The sequence below is a fragment of the Kogia breviceps genome, chromosome 19, assembly GCF_026419965.1.
Source record: "Kogia breviceps isolate mKogBre1 chromosome 19, mKogBre1 haplotype 1, whole genome shotgun sequence".
NCBI classification, from domain to species: Eukaryota; Metazoa; Chordata; class Mammalia; order Artiodactyla; family Physeteridae; genus Kogia; species Kogia breviceps.
Genome location: NC_081328.1, coordinates 22,640,805 through 22,656,869, shown reverse-complemented (window position 1 = coordinate 22,656,869; position 16,065 = coordinate 22,640,805). Strand labels below are relative to the sequence as shown.

The 16,065-nt window shown below is 36.3% G+C and overlaps 1 protein-coding gene across 1 annotated transcript in view; it reads left to right on the top strand.

The window, feature by feature from the left end:
• Positions 1 to 16,065, top strand: part of BRIP1 (BRCA1 interacting helicase 1) — a 178,746-nt gene that overhangs the window by 19,516 nt on the left and 143,165 nt on the right. The window contains 2 exon segments of the mRNA XM_067022117.1: positions 234 to 361; positions 1,924 to 2,043. Of these exon segments, the coding sequence (XP_066878218.1) occupies positions 234 to 361; positions 1,924 to 2,043 (248 nt within the window).

Here is a 16,065-nt window from a genome sequence, read left to right as displayed (position 1 = left end):
GTTTAGCATTTCCTATTTTAAAGTATGTTATGAAGTTTTTAGAAATAAGTCTTAACATCTTTTTTAAAGTTGAAGCATAGTTTATTTACAATATTGTCTTAGTTTTGGGTGTACAGCATAGTGATTCAGTATTTTTACAGATTAAAGTCTTATATCTTGATTTCAATTTTTTTCTAAAAATATTACCTAAATGTAAGTTATTTATACTAATTTTTTATGATTTCTTATATAAGACTCTCCTGAAAAAACTACACTGGCTGCAAAGCTATCTGCTAAGAAACAGGCATCCATGTACAGAGATGAAAATGATGATTTTCAAGTAGAGAAGAAAAGAATTCGACCCTTAGAAACTACACAGCAGGTAAACAGTTTATTGGCAGTGGAATAATCCCGTTAGTTATAGTTGAACAAGGTAGTCAAGTATCAGTCATTTTTCAGTGGCATCTGTAGAGATTATTTTGGGTAGTGTCAGATGTGAATTAAATGGTAAATTATTATAATTTCATTGTATAGAATTACTCATTACAAAGGAGTTTATTATAGTAAATTATTCATAGTAGCATGTCATTAAAGTGAAACTGAATGGTGCTTTCTTATATATAAGGAATGTGACAATAAAATATTTACTTAAGGCATGTATCAGTAACAGAGTTACTTTGTACTTTTTAACTCCTCTGTTGTTTTTATCTAATAATGGCATTTTCTTTTGGCCAGTATACCTCTGATATGAATATTTAGGTCATAGATACTTTTGGTATTGATAGTTTTAATGTAATGACAAGGTTTACTGTTATTTATTGAGTTTTTAATATCAATACATTATAAAATATGTTTATTTCTAAAAATTATTGAAGAACCTAAATTACTAGAAATTTTAAATGAAATGTTTTCATAGGTGAAAACAATGTTTTCTCATAGAGTTAATGGCATTGAGGTAAGGAGGATGGACTTTAGTAGACTTAGTTACAAATAAAAAAGATTATTAGGTAATTAGCATGTCCTTTGTAGATAATTGTATATTTTTAATTGAATATACTCAAAAGGTATTTGCATTTTTACGTAGTTTATCTGTTTCATTTACAATCTTTATTAACTTCCATAATTAAACCTTGTTTTTAGAAATAGAATGAAATCGTTTTCTAGTTTTATATTTGGAAAATCACCAATTACAAATGAAGTATCTCTAGAGATTTCTTTCCCCCAAAATGTGTACTTAGAGTTGGATGTTGTGAGGTAGAGCTCAACATATAGCATTTATTCCCTGACTTCATTGGCTCTCATTTCTTTTTTGTAGGAATGGAATTATCGACAGAAGTGCTTCTTTTCCTCTTTATAGTTTAAGTAAATAGGTTTTGGCAAGTAAGAAAAAGCATAGATAGTTTGGAAAGAAAACAATGGTGTTTATAAAAGAAATTTAGTCAAATACAATTTGGATTATCAAATATCTAGTAAGTAATATAGTAATAGTAATCAAGTAATTTATCATCAGGTAGGAAATAATGAATATTTACATTTAAAGTTTTTAATTCTTTGTTTTTTTCAATTTAGAATAAGGTTTCCATTTTTATTTACTTTTATTTTCCAATTAGATACGTAAATCGGACTTTGCCATAATACTATTCTTGGTATCCATATGGTGAGACTGTTTTATGGGAAGATCATTTTACAATGCTATACTTTTGCCACATCACTAATTAAAGCTATTTTGGTCGGAATTTGATAGGTATTACTGTATTCTGTTTTATTTAAGTCTTATAATAAGGTACTTATTTGTTTTTAGAAACTTTTTGATTGTTGCCAGTGAGAAATAGTCATTTTTTTAATGCTGAAAACATACATTATAGCTATTCTGATCTTTGAGAGCAACTAGCCTCATCAAACTTCCTAGTTATAATAAATTTTATTTTGGTTCTATATTTACAGATTAGAAAACGTCATTGTTTTGAAAAGGAGGTGCACCGTTTGGATGCAAAAGTTGCTTCAGGAAAGACCACAAAACTCAACTCCCCATTAGGAAAGATAAACTCCTTTTCTCCACAAAATGTATGTATTTATGCCATTGTTCAGTTTAAAGAAGGAAAATGTGGAATTTGCTAAATCCATTTTTGAAAAACATGAAGAATATTGTAATCAAAGAAGAGTAGAAAACAACTCAGAAGTCCTGAGTGCTATCACATGTCTTCTGCTGTGTGAGATGATAAACCTATGCTCTTTGTGCCCCAGTTTCCCCATTTATGAAATAAGAGAATTGGACTAGAATGAGATCTGAAAGTTTTTTTCCTCTTTTACATTCTAATGTTTGTGAACTCTGCTTCCTAAAGTTCTTTCAGTGTCCTTAGGGCATCAGTTCTCAAGGAGCAGTCCAGGGAGCTCTGGAGATACCTGAGTTTTTTTTCCAGATAGTCTGTGAGGTCAAAAGTATTTTCATAGTGATGTTAAGATGTTACTTACCTTTTTTTTTTTTACCATCTTTGACATTTGCACCGATGGTACAAAAGCATAGGTTGGTAAAACTGTTGGTGCTTTAGCACAATAAGGGTAGTGGCATCAACCTGTATTAATAGTAATTTTCTTCACCGTCGTTAATGCACAGTTAAGAAAAGCCAGTTTCACTTAAGTCCTTGATGAAGCAGTAAAAATGACTAATTTTATTAAATCTTCACCCTTGAGATTTTTAACATTCTTTGTGAAGAATAGAGTAGTTTTCGTAAAACACTTTTGCATTCAGGAGTAGGATGGTTTTCTTGAGGGAAAGCACTTATAGGATTGTTTGGATTGTGAGCTGAACTAGCCACTTTTTTCACAGAACCTTGTTTTTACTTGAAAGAATAACTGACAGACTAACTTCGGTAATTCTCGAAAATAAAGTGAGCCTGATAAAATTTGAGATTTCAGTGAAAAATCAGAATTTTGAAAAATTGTATATACTATAAGTTTAGCAGTTTTCTGATACTTAAAGACTGATGATATTTATTGGTGATGATATTATATATGTGACTTTTTGATATTATTTAATGAAATGTGTTTCATTTATATAGTTTTATATAAATGGAATCATGCCTGGAATTTTTTATTGAATTCCAAATATTGTGAATTTTACCTTGTTGGGTACTGGATATTATTGTATTTCTATAAGTACTCCTTAGTTTTGCTCTGGGATGCAGTTAAATTACTTGGAATCAGCTTGATCCTTTTGGTTCTTGCTTTTAGAATTTGTTAGGTAGGACCTGAGCAGGGTTTAGTTTTGAGCTACCTCAGTAGAGGCTACCTCCTTTTGAGTCCTCTACCTAATGCTCCATGAATTATGAAGTTTTTCAGCCTGGCTGGTGGGAACAGGCACTGTTCCATTCTGTCTGTGAGTGTCTCATCATTTCAGGTGGTTCTTGCCACTATCTTGGATTGTTTCCTCATTGGCATGTGCTCATCAGTACTCTACTAGATACTTGAGAGGTCCTTCTGCAGATCTCTGGAGTGCATTCTTTGTGCAGCACTCTCCATTCTGCTTTCTTCTCTGTGATCTTTAGTCTTCTTTGTCTCCCTGGACTCTCAGCAATGTCTCTTCAACTTGGGTTTGCTGGGCTATATCTGGGTTCCCCTTCCCCATGCCACAGCATGGAAACTCTCAGGACAACAAGCTGAAAGAATCATAAGGCTTAATCTCATTTGTTTCCCATCTCTCAGGGATCACTCTTCCTTACCTGATGTCCTGTATCTTTTTTTATTTTTTAACATCTTTATTGGAGTATAATTGCTTTACAATGGTGTGTTAGCTTCTGCTGTACAACAAAGTGAATCAAGTATATGCCTACATACATCCCCATATCCCTTCCCTCTTGAGCCTCCCTCCCACCCTCCCTATCCCACCCCTCTAGGTTGTCACAAGCCACCAAGCTGATCTCCCTGTGGTATGCAGCAGCTTCCCAATAGTTGTCTATTTTACATTTGGTACTTGTATATATGTCTATGCTACTCTCTCACTATGTCCCAGCCTCCCCATCCCCCCGCCCATGTCCTCAAGTCCGTTCTCAACGTCTGCATCTTTATTCCTGCCCTACCACTAGGTTTGTCAGTACCATTTTTCTAGATTCCATATATATATGCGTTAGCATACAGTATTTGTTTTTCTCTTTTTGACTTCACTCTGTATGACAGACTCTAGGTCCATCCACCTCACTACAAATAACTCAATTTTGTTTATTTTTATGGCTGAGTAATAATATTCCATTGTATATATGTGCCACATCTTCTTTATCCACTCATCTGTCAGTGGACATTTAGGTTGTTTCCATGTCCTGGCTATTGTAAATAGTGCTGCAGTGAACATTGGGGTACATGACTCTTTTTGAATTATGGTTCTCTCAGGGTATATGCCCAGTAGTGGGATTGCTGGGTCATATGGTAGTTCTATTTTTAGTTTTTTAAGGAATCTCCATACTCTTCTCCATAAGGGCTGCACCAGTTTACATTTCCACCTACAGTGCAGGAGGGTTCCCTTTTCTCTACACCCTCTCCAGCATTTATTGTTTGTAGATTTTTTGATGATGGCCATTCTGACCAGTGTGAGGTGATACCTCATTGTGGTTTTGATTTGTGATGATTAGTGATATTGAGCATCTTTTCATGTGTTTGTTTGCCATCTGTATATCTTCTTTGGAGAAATATCTGTAGGTCTTCTGCCCGTTTTTGCACTGGGTTGTTTGTTTTTTTGATACTGAGCTGCATGAGCTGCTTGTATATTTTGGAGATTAATTCTTTGTCAGTTGCTTCATTTGCAAATATTTTCTCCCATTCTGTGGGTTGTCTTTTTGTCTTGTTTATGGTTTCCTTTGCTGTGCAAAAGCTTTTAAGTTTTATTAGGTCCCATTTGTTTATTTTTGTTTTTATTTCCGTTACTCTATGAGGTGGGTCAAAAAGGATGTTTCTGTGATTTATGTCATAGAGTGTTCTGCCTATGTTTTCTGTAATAGTTTTATAGCATCTGGCCTTATATTTAGGTCTTTAATCCATCTTGAGTTTATTTTTGTGTATGGTGTTAGGAAGTGTTCTAATTTCATTCTTTTACATGTAGCTGTCCAGTTTTCCGAGCACCACTTATTGAAGAGGCTGTCTTTTCTCCATTGTATATTCTTGCCTGCCTACATTTTATGTATGTATGTATGTATGTATTTTTGGTCTCACCATGCAGCATGTGGGATCTTAGTTCCCCTACCAGGGATTGAACCCATGCCCCCTGCAGTGGAAGCACAGAGTGTTAACCACTGGACTGCCAGAGAAGTCCCTCTTTACATTTTAGATTCATGTTTTTATATAGATAATTCATATTATCAAGGATCAAGGATAATTCATATTGTCAAGGATCTAGTGAGGCATCAGTCTCCGTGTGGTCAAAATATAGTTAAGAAAAAAACATTATGTTTTAGAATAGAATGTTGACATTCTGATATTACCTTGTTCTACCACTCATAACCATTTTCTCTAGAATTTATTTATATGTATTCTCTTAATTCTTTTAGCAAATCCTCACAATGAGTGAGGTATTCTCACAGACACATTCTTATGCTTATACCTGCTGTTTGTTTATTAAACAAGTGCTAACATTGTGTATATACTTTTAGAAAAAGTAGTGTTTATTTTTGCCTAGTGTGTAGGGAAGAGGTGGGTCCAGCAGAGTGCGCTGTTGATCTTCAGGTAAAGTATTGGTGTTGGGCAAAGCCTTGGGCTGTTTTTCTTCCTCTTAAACCCTACCTTTACTTTCTTTTCTTTTTGTCTCCCTCTCTTTCCTCCCCCTCTTCACCTCCCTATCTCCCTTTAATGCTGAAGATATTCTCAGGAGAAAATGACCAATTTATTTTGAAAAGCTGTTATTTTACAAGTCATTTTCCCATAGTTTTACTGTACCTTTTATTTAAAATAACTGCTTGTATAGTGAAATAATGCTTACTGTGTTTCATGAACTCTTAAATAGTCTAGAAATACTAATTTACCTGGTAAATACAGGTTCAAGTGAGTTAATGCTTATTTCAGTTCCTTTTAAGTTTTCCGTGGATTTGACAATTTTCAAAATAAAACAAAAGAATTTAATTGAATCCCTATAATAACCTTATGAGGAAGGTGTTAATATTTTCTTCAATGACAGAAGAGGAAATTGAGTCACAGATAGTTTAAGTTCATGTCACGAAGCTGATGAGTAGAGGCTGGTTTAAAACTCAGGCATTCTGGCTCTAGAATTAATCCTCTCAACCACCTCGCTATTCTGCCCTGAATCAACTCTTCCCGATGACCTTTAGATTAAAGATAGTTCATTTTTGTACTTTCACAGGTAATATTATGTAGATAGTTCATTTAACATTAGTTCCTCTTTCAGTCTCTCTCTCAACACCCTGTTCTTTTATGATGCTTACCAAAGTTTATGATTACATATTTATTTATAGGTTTCATGGTTTTACTTGCCTCCTTGCCAGGCTGTCCATAAGGACAAGTGTATTGTCTCTCTAGTTCACTTTTTTATAACCAGCATCTGGCACAGGATGTGTGCTTAGTAAGTACTGACATATTTTTTGAATAAATGAATGGAAAAATGGCTAAAGTTAAGATAATGTACTCTTTACCACCATTTCTTATGGCTTACAGCTTTTACTCAGATCCATATACTTAAAGAGGTATGACAGTACTGTTAAATAGAGGAGACTGAAAGCAGATTTTTAAATGTTTTTTTGCTTCTTCTGCAGTACATTTTGGTTGTAGTTTTTTATGTACTAGCACACAAAAATAAAAAATCAAATAATGATTTCAGGGACCAAGAGGTAAATTGGTGCTTAATATAAACAAAAGATTAGAAACAACTTTTGTTTTCTGTAGCTACTCTATGACCACACTGTTAAATAATATGACCATCTAGTTGAAGTATAGTTTATTCAAGGCAGCAAAATTTTTGAAAACTGATATATGCCAAAGACTTAAAAACAATAACTTGCATTTCTTTGACAGTTAATAATAATGATATAATGATAGCTTTTTGGAATGTATACATGTGCCAGGCAGTTTGTACGTTCTCTCATATATCCTTACATGAACTCTGTGAAGAAAATAGAGCAGATATTAGTCTCATTTTATAGATAAGAAAATTGGAGCCCAAAGATACTAGATTATTTGACAATGGTCATAATTACGGATATATGGTAGAACTGTGATTTGAGTCTAGTTCTAAAATTGAGCTGAATATAGATTCATGGAAAGGAGAGAAAAGGAATGGCTGGGAAAATTTTTTGTTTTCCTGTTGGCTGATGAGGAAAAAACAAAGTTACTTGGCAAGAGAAAAGAGATTTTATTATTCAATATATCTGGCATTAAAATATCCTCTTTTAAATAGTCAGCCTGCAGTTAGGGAAGATTAAATTATCTTAAACATTTTGTGTATTTTACCTACTAAAGAGTCAAAGGAAGTTTTAAACTCAAATTAAAAAAAAAAAATTAGGAGGAAGGCTTCCCTGGTGGCGCAGTGGTTAAGAATCTGCCTGCCAATGCAGGGTACACGGGTTCGAGCCCTGGTCTAGGAAGATCCCACATGTCGCGGAGCAGCTGGGCCCGTGAGCCACAACTACTGAGCCTGCGCGTCTGGAGCCTGTGCTCCGCAACAACAGAGGCCGCAATAGTGAGAGGCCCGCGCACCGCAATGAACAGTGGTAGCCACCGCTTGCCACAACTAGAGAAAGCCCTCGCACAGAAACGAAGACCCAACACAGCCATAAATAAATAAATTTAAAAAAAAAATTATGAGGAATATATATTGTTTCAAAAACCTTTAACAATATAAACCAGTACAGAGTAAAAAGTTAAATATTCTCCCTTAAATTATTACTTCCATCCCACTTTCTGCTTCCCAGAAGTAAACAAGAGGAACACTTTCATGAGAATCTTTCTGGATCTTTTTGTATAAATTTACAACAGATATTTTTCATAGTTCTGTTATAGTTAATTTTTTTTTTACATTTAACCCTCTTATTTATAGGGTTTATTTTAATATATGATGAGGCCAGGTTCTAACTATATTCTTTTCCAAATAGATGATCAATTGTCCTAGGGTCAACTAAAGAATAATTTTTCCTGATTTAATTTTTCCTTTGCTGTAATCATACACTAAATTGCTATATATACTTGGATTGGTTCCTGGCCGTTTTTTAAAAATTTTAGTATTTTTCAAAACATATATGTGTATAGTCAGAGTCAAAGAGTTCTACATGGGTTCAAACAAAAAGCAGTAGACCTCTGCCCTAGTTCTAGTCTCTACCAGTTCCCACTATCTGAAGTCAATAACTTTTAATCATTTTACCTGTTTATTCTGATATTTATCTATTTTTTTAAAAAAAGTAACAAGCATGTACTGCCTTTTTCTTGAATTTTCAGTTTTGGATACCTTCCATTGTCTTCCTACTGTCCTTTTTTTTTGGGTGGGGGGTGCTGCGTCAGGTCTTAGTTGCAGCACGCAGGTTCTTCGTTGAGGCGTGCAAGATCTTTCATTGCAGCGCATGGGCTCCTGTGCTTGTAATGTGCAGGCTTCTCTCTAGTTGTGGCATGCACTCCAGGGCACGTGAGCTCCAGAGCGCTTGGGCTCTGTTGTTTGCAGCATGCAGGCTCTCTTGTTGAGGCACATGAGCTCAGTAGTTGTGGCGGGCAGGCTTAGTTGCCCCACAGCATGTGGGATCTTAGTTCCCCGACCAGGGATCGAACCCTCATCCCCTGCGTTGGAAGGCGGATTCTCTACCACTGTACCACCAGGGAAGTCCCCTGTCCTTTCTAATTTTCTCATTACTTTTCCCCCTCAAGCCTCACAATTTTTGATGTTTACATTATTGTAATTATGTAAATATCATTAAAAACTGGGCCAAGTGTTAGATTATGATTACAGTTCTTTCCCCAAGCCAGGTTTTATTTTTTCTAGTGTTTAATATTTGTCTTGTCATTTACTTAGTTTTCTGTATATCTGTAACTATTTATCCCCAAATTCTGATAGAGCTTAAAATCTGTTAACTCATTCAAATGCATCAGGTCAAGAATGTCCATATTTTTAGACTCTCAGTATTTAGTGAAAATAATGAAAAATACTCTTTTGATGTTGAATTTTATTATATGTATTTTAATGACATTGACCTTTTTTGAATACAAAAACATTATCTATTCCTTAGTGAAAATTTGGAAACCACCAAAATGTATACTCGTTATTAACATTAATGTTTAATTCAACTATCCCCTTAGTATCAACCCCTTGTTATTTTGCTTGCTATCCTTTTACACACACACACACACACACACACGCACACAATTTGTTACCAATTGCTGTGTAACAGCAATTGTAACAAACCAACCATTTATTTAGCTTACTATTCTGAGGGTCAGCAATTTAGGCTGGGCTCAGCTGGGCATTTCTTCTGCTGATCTCAGCTGGTCCACTCATGCATCCATGGTCAGTTGCAGGTCAGCTGCAAGTCAGCAAGGCAGCTCTGCTTCTTAGGGTTGGTTGGCAGTTGACTAGGACCATGGGACCATGGCGTGGGTATCTCTCATCATCCAGCAGACTAATCCCAGCTTATATATATGGTGGCCCCAAGGTTCCAGGAACAGCAAGAGAGCAAACCCCAATGTGCAAAATACCTTTTGAGCCTCTGTTTATGCCACATTTCCTAATATCCCAGTCACCGAAGCAAGTCACATGGCCAAACCGAAATTCGAGGGAAGGAGTTCACCCCTTTTTTAAAAAATTAATTAATTTATTTATATTTTTATATTTGGCTGTGTTGGGTCTTCGTTTCTGTGCGAGGGCTTTCTCTAGTTGCGGCAGGTGGGAGCCACTCTTCATTGCAGTGCACGGGCCTCTCACTATCGCAGCCTCTCTTGTTGTGGAGCACAGGCTCCAAACGCGCAGGCTCAGTAGTTGTGGCCCACGGGCCCAGCTGCTCCGCGGCATGCGGGATCTTCTCGAACCGGGGCACAAACCCACATCCCCTGCATCAGCAGGCAGATTCTCAACCACTGCGCCACCAGGGAAGCCCTAATTATGACTTTTTAAGAGCTTGTAGAAGACATAATAGTGACCTCTACAGTGGAAATAGAAAGGATAATTCTCAAAAATTTCAAATCTTCATCGTGTTGAATGAACTTGGTGAATGTTCCAGAAAGATTTGACAGTTATTTTTTTTCTTGATCTGTAGAAATATTTAAAACGTATAGCAATCTAGCTGACGTGTGTACATATTTAGTGATAGTAGAATCTATAATTGCCATTTAGAAGCTTTTCACTCATTGATAGTGGGTATGGAAAGATAACTTTACCTTAGAAAACTACTTTGTTAATTGACCAATTGTCTGGCCAGTAGACAGACAGATATATAGATTTATTTATTAAAGTTTTTAAACATTTTCACATAGTCACAAAATTATACAAAAATAGGAAATATAATACAAATATTTTTTTTTCCCCTGAACCACTTGAGAGTAAGTTATTGATGTGATGCTCTATCACCCTGGAATACTTTAGTGTCTATTTCCTAAAGCGAAGATATTCTTCAACATAACCATAAAAATCAGGAAATTTTAATTGATTTATTGTTATCTAATACTCAGAACCAGATCAAATTTTGCAAGTTGTCTCTATGAAGTTTTTATAGCAGAAAGATCCAGTTCAGAATCATACATTACATTTAATTGTCATTTTGCTATTTTCTTCAGTCTGGAACAGTTCCTCAGTCTTCCCTTGTCTTTCATCACATTGACACTTAAGATTGTAGCCTTTCTAGAATGTCTCTCAACTTTGGGTTTTATTATCATTAGATTAAAGTTATATATCTTTGGCAAGAATGTCACAGAAGTGATGCTGCATTCTACCTACTGCATCCTATGAGGTGGCAAATAGTTTCATTTTGTTTCATTACTGATTATTACTTTGATAACTTGATTAATATGATATCTGCTAGGCATCACTGTAAAGTTATCTTTCTCCCTTCATAATTAAAGAGGACTTTGTAGGGAGGAACTCTGAAACTATATAAATAGCATGTGCTTATCAAACTTTCAGTTTATTAATTTTATATTTATCTTTATGGACTCGTGATTTTACATTTTATTGTGAGTGATAATCTGTTATTATATGGTTTGTTTAAATGCTCAAATGCGAGTTCAGTTAAGTTGCTTGTGTCTTTCTGACATGGATCCATTATTCTTAGAGCACTTACTTGCTTTCTGGCATAATAAGATGTTCTAGGGTCATCTCCATCTTGTCATTTCCCCACCCCAGTCCTGGATTCATCCATTTTTTCAAAGAACCCTGGTTTCTTTTAAATACTTGTAGAAGCTAAGTTTTCAGCATTGGCTTTGCCCATTGCTATTGGGGCTGCTGTTCCAGGCCCTTTCAGCAGACAGAACTAGGCAATACACATCTTTGTAATATGTGTGTATATACACACGTGAACACACACACAGACAAATATATACTTACAGATATATATTTATATTTTTCTCTATATGTTCAAAATTATGTATTTATAACAATACATCCAATTCCAGTTCAACACCAGAGAGTTCATTCTAAGTTTCTTCCTTTTTATAATTTTCAGTGAAAAATCTATTCCCAGTTTTTCAAAAAGTTAAAAATAGAATTACTATATAATCCAGAAATTCCATTTCTAGGTATATATCCCAAAGGATTGAAAGCAGGTATTGAAACACATACCTGTACACCAATGTTCATAGCAGCATTATTCACAAGACCCAAAGGATGAAAAGAACCTATGTGTCTGTCGAGAGATGGATGGATAAACAAATGTGTATACATGGAATATTTAGCCCTAAAATGGAAGGAATTCTGACACATGCTGCAACAAAGATTGAAGATATTATGCTAAGAGAAATAAGCCAGTTAGAAAAGGACAAATACTGTATGATTCCACTTATAATTTTCTTTGTGTTGCTATTATAGAAATAGAATTCATTTTTTTTATATTGACTATGTAACCTGCAAATTTGCTAAGTCACTTTTTGGTTCTAGCTGATATTTTTGGAGATTTTATAGGACTTTCTAAGAATACAGAGCTGTATGTTTTCATTCTCTAATAAACATTTTACTTCTTTTAGTGTTTGGCTTTTAATATGTTTTCTTGTTTTATCTCAGTGGATAGGATACGCCAAGGTTGAATCGGAGTGGTGAGAGTAGATATCTTTTTTTTTTTTTTTTTCCCCCGGTACGCGGGCCTCTCACTGTTGTGGCCTCTCCCGTTGCAGAGCACAGGCTCTGGACACACAGGCTCAGCGGCCATGGCTCATGGGCCTAGCCACTCCACGGCATGTGGGATCTTCCCGGACTGGGGTACGAACCCGTGTCCCCTTCATCGGCAGGCGGACTCTCAAACACTGTGCCACCAGGGAAGCCCTAACTTTGGGGTTTTTTTTTTTTTGGTTCTTCTTTCTCTGGTTGCTTTAGGTGTAAGGTAGATTGTTTATTTGAGATTTTTCATGTTTCTTGAGGTGAGATTGAATTGCTATAAACTTTCCTCTTAGAACTGCTTTTGCTGCATCCCATAGGTTTTGGGTCTTCATGTTGTTGTTGTCATTTGTTTCTAGGTATTATTTATTTCCTTTTCGATTTCTTCAGTGATCTCTTGGTTATTTAGCAGCACACTGTTTAGCCTCCATGTGTTTGTGTTTTTTCCAGTTTTTTTCCTGTGATTGATTTCTAATCTCATAGCGTTGTGGTCAGAAAGATGCTTGATACGATTTCAGTTTTCTTAAATTTTCTGAGGCTTGATCTGTGACCCAAGATGTGATCTATCCTGGAGAATGTTCTGTGTGCACTTGAGAAGAAAGTGTGTTCTGCTGCTTTCGGGTGGAATGTCCTATAAATATCAATTAAATCTATCTGGTCTGTTGTGTCATTCAAAGCTTGTGTTTCCTTATTTATTTTCTGTCTGGATGACTTGTCCATTGGTGTAAGTGGAGTGTTAAAGTCCCTCACTATTATTCTGTTATTGTCAATATCCCCTTTTATGGGAAAATGTCGATTTCCCTGTTAGCATTTGCCTTATGTATTGAGATGCTCCTATGTTGGGTGCATAAATATTTATAATTGTTATATTTTCTTCTTGGATTGATCATTATGTAGTGCCTTTCCTTATCTCTTTTAGCAGTCTTTATTTTAAAGTCTACTTTATCTGATATGAATATTGCTATTCCAGCTTTCTTGTGATTTCCATTTGCATGGAATATCTTTTTACAGCCCCTCACTTTTTGTCTGTATGTATCCCTAGGTCTGAAGTGGATCTCTTGTAAAACAGCATATCTATGAGTCTTGTTTTTGTATCCATTCAGCCAGTCTGTGTCTTTTGGTTGGACATTTAATCCATTTACATTCAAGGTAATTATCAATATGTATGTTCCTATTATCATTTTCTTAATTGTTTTGGGTTTGTTTTTGTGGGTCTTTTTCCTCTCTTGTGTTTCCCTCCTAGAGCAGTTCCTTTAGCATTTGTTGTAAAGCTGGTTTGGGGGTGCTGAATTCTCTTAGCTTTTGCTTGTTTGTAAAGGTTTTGATTTCTCTGTTGAATCTGAATGAGATCCTTGATGGGTAGAGTAATCTTGGTTGTAGGCGTTTCCCTTTCATCACTTTAAATATGTCCTGCCACTCCCTTCTGGCTTGCAGAATTTCTGCTGAAAAATCAGCTGATAACCTTATGGGGATTCCCTTGTATGTTTTTTATTGCTTTTCCCTTGCTGCTTTTAATATTTTTTTCTTTCTATTTAAATTTTGTTCATTTGATAATTATGTGTCTTGGTGTGTTTCTCGTTGGGTTTATCCCATAGGGACTCTCTGCACTTCCTGGACTTGGTTGGCTATTTCCTTTCCCATGTTAGGGAAGTTTTTGACCATAATCTCTTCATATATTTTCTCAGACCTTTTGTCTTTCTCTTCTTCTGGGACCCCTGTGATTCAAATGTTGGTGTGCTTAATGTTGTCCCAGAGATCTCTGATACTGTCCTCAATTCTTTTCATTCTTTTTTCTTTATTCTGCTCCTTGTCAGTTATTTCCACCATTCTATCTTCCAGCTCACTTATTCGTTGTTCAGCCTCAGTTATTCTGCTATTGATTCCTTCCAGTGTATTATTCATTTCAGTTATTGTGTTGTTCATCACTCTTTGTTCTTTAGTTCTTATAGGTCTTTGTTAAACATTTCTTGTATTTTCTCTGTCCGTGCCTCCATTCTGTTTCTGAGATTTTGGATCATTTTTACTAACATTACTCTGAATTCTTTTTCAGGTAGGTTGCCTATTTCCTTTCATTTATTTGGTCCTGTAGGTTTTTACCTGGCTCCTTTGTCTGTAACATATTTTGTTCTCTAATTTTTTTTTTGATGGGGTGGGGCCTATGTTTCTGTCTTACTGATTGTTTGACCTGAGGCATCCAGCACTGGAATTTTTAGGCTGTTGGGTAGAGCCAGGTCTTGGTGCCAAGATGAGGATCTCTGGGAGACCTCACTCTGATGAATATTCCCTGAGGTCTGAGGTTCTCTTTTAGTCCAGCAGTTTGGACTTGGCACTCCCACCACAGGAACTGAGGCCTGACCTCTTGCCTGGGAACCAAGATCCTGCCAGCCACAGTGTGACAAAAGAAAAAAAAAAAAAAGCAGTGCAATAACAAAGAACAAAAAATAAAATAATATTAGAGAAATAGAAAATATATTAGAAAAAATAAAAATATAAGCAAAACAAAAACAACAGGGTTAAACAGAACCAGAACAGCAAAACGAAAAGAGAGGGGAACAAACCAAAAGGAGCAGAACAATAACAAAGAATAAAAGATAAAATAAAATTAGAAAAATAAAAAATTTATTAGAAAAAATGAAAATAGAAGTGAAACAACAACAGCAAGGTAAAACAGAACCACAATCACAAAAAGAAAAAGAAAAAAGTGCCTGCAAAGCCCTTCGCTGTAGGGGATGGAGCCCAGGTGGGGGTGGGGATTAGGTGGGGCAGGGTCTAGCCTCAGGACCCACGTGGCCAGAGGTGGCCGTAGTGTAGTGCAGAGATAAGGCCCTGGGTGAGGGTGCGGGGACAGGACTTAGGCCCAGCATGGCTGGACAGGGAGGGCCTCAAGAGGGCAGAGGATCAAGCCTGGGACCTTAGTAGGCTCCTGGCAGCTCGAGTGGGCGGGGGAATTGCTGGCCTCTTCTCTTCCAGTCCTCTAATCCCCTGAGGGTCTCTCCCTGTCCCCACTGATCCCCTCATTGTGAGTGGGCCCCTCCTGAGCATGAGAACCTGTCCCCTCCCACAGCCACCCCTCAGGGGTGCAAGTCCCATCCCACCTCCAGTTCTCCTCTCCCCTTGTCCTACTCAGTTGCTCGGGGTTTCCTCCCGTCCCCTTAGGTGTCCGTGGTCCCCCACCAGTGCCTGGTAGGTGCCCTAGTTGTGAGGAGACGCAAACTCTGTGTCCTCCTACTCTGCCATATTGACTCTGCCCTGGTAACTTTTGTTATATACTTTTGTATGTATTGTGAACCATAGAGTATTTTATTATTATTTTTCCCCTTAAATCATCAGTTATTTTTTTAATTCTGAATTTTTAATTGAGACTTTATAAAGCAGTTTAAGGATCACTGTAAAATTGAAGGGAGGGTACACAGATTTTCCATATACATCCTTCCCCAGCTACCTCATTATCAGCATCCCCCACCAGAATGATACATTTCTTACGACTGATGAACCTACATTGAGAGGTCATAATCACCCAATGTCCATAGTTTACATTACCGTTCACTCTGGGTGCTGTACATTTAATGGGTTTGGGCAAATGTATAATAACATGTATCTACCATTATATCATACAGAGTATTTTCACTGCCCGAAAAATCCTTTGTGTTCTGCCTATTCATCCCTTCCCTCTCTCCCTGCAAAGTCAATCGCTGATCTTATTACTGTCTCCATAGTTTTGCCTTTTCCAGAATGGCATATATAGTTGGAATCATACAGTATATGTAGCCCTTCAGACTACAGCCCTTCAGTATGTAGTAATATTTAAGATTCCT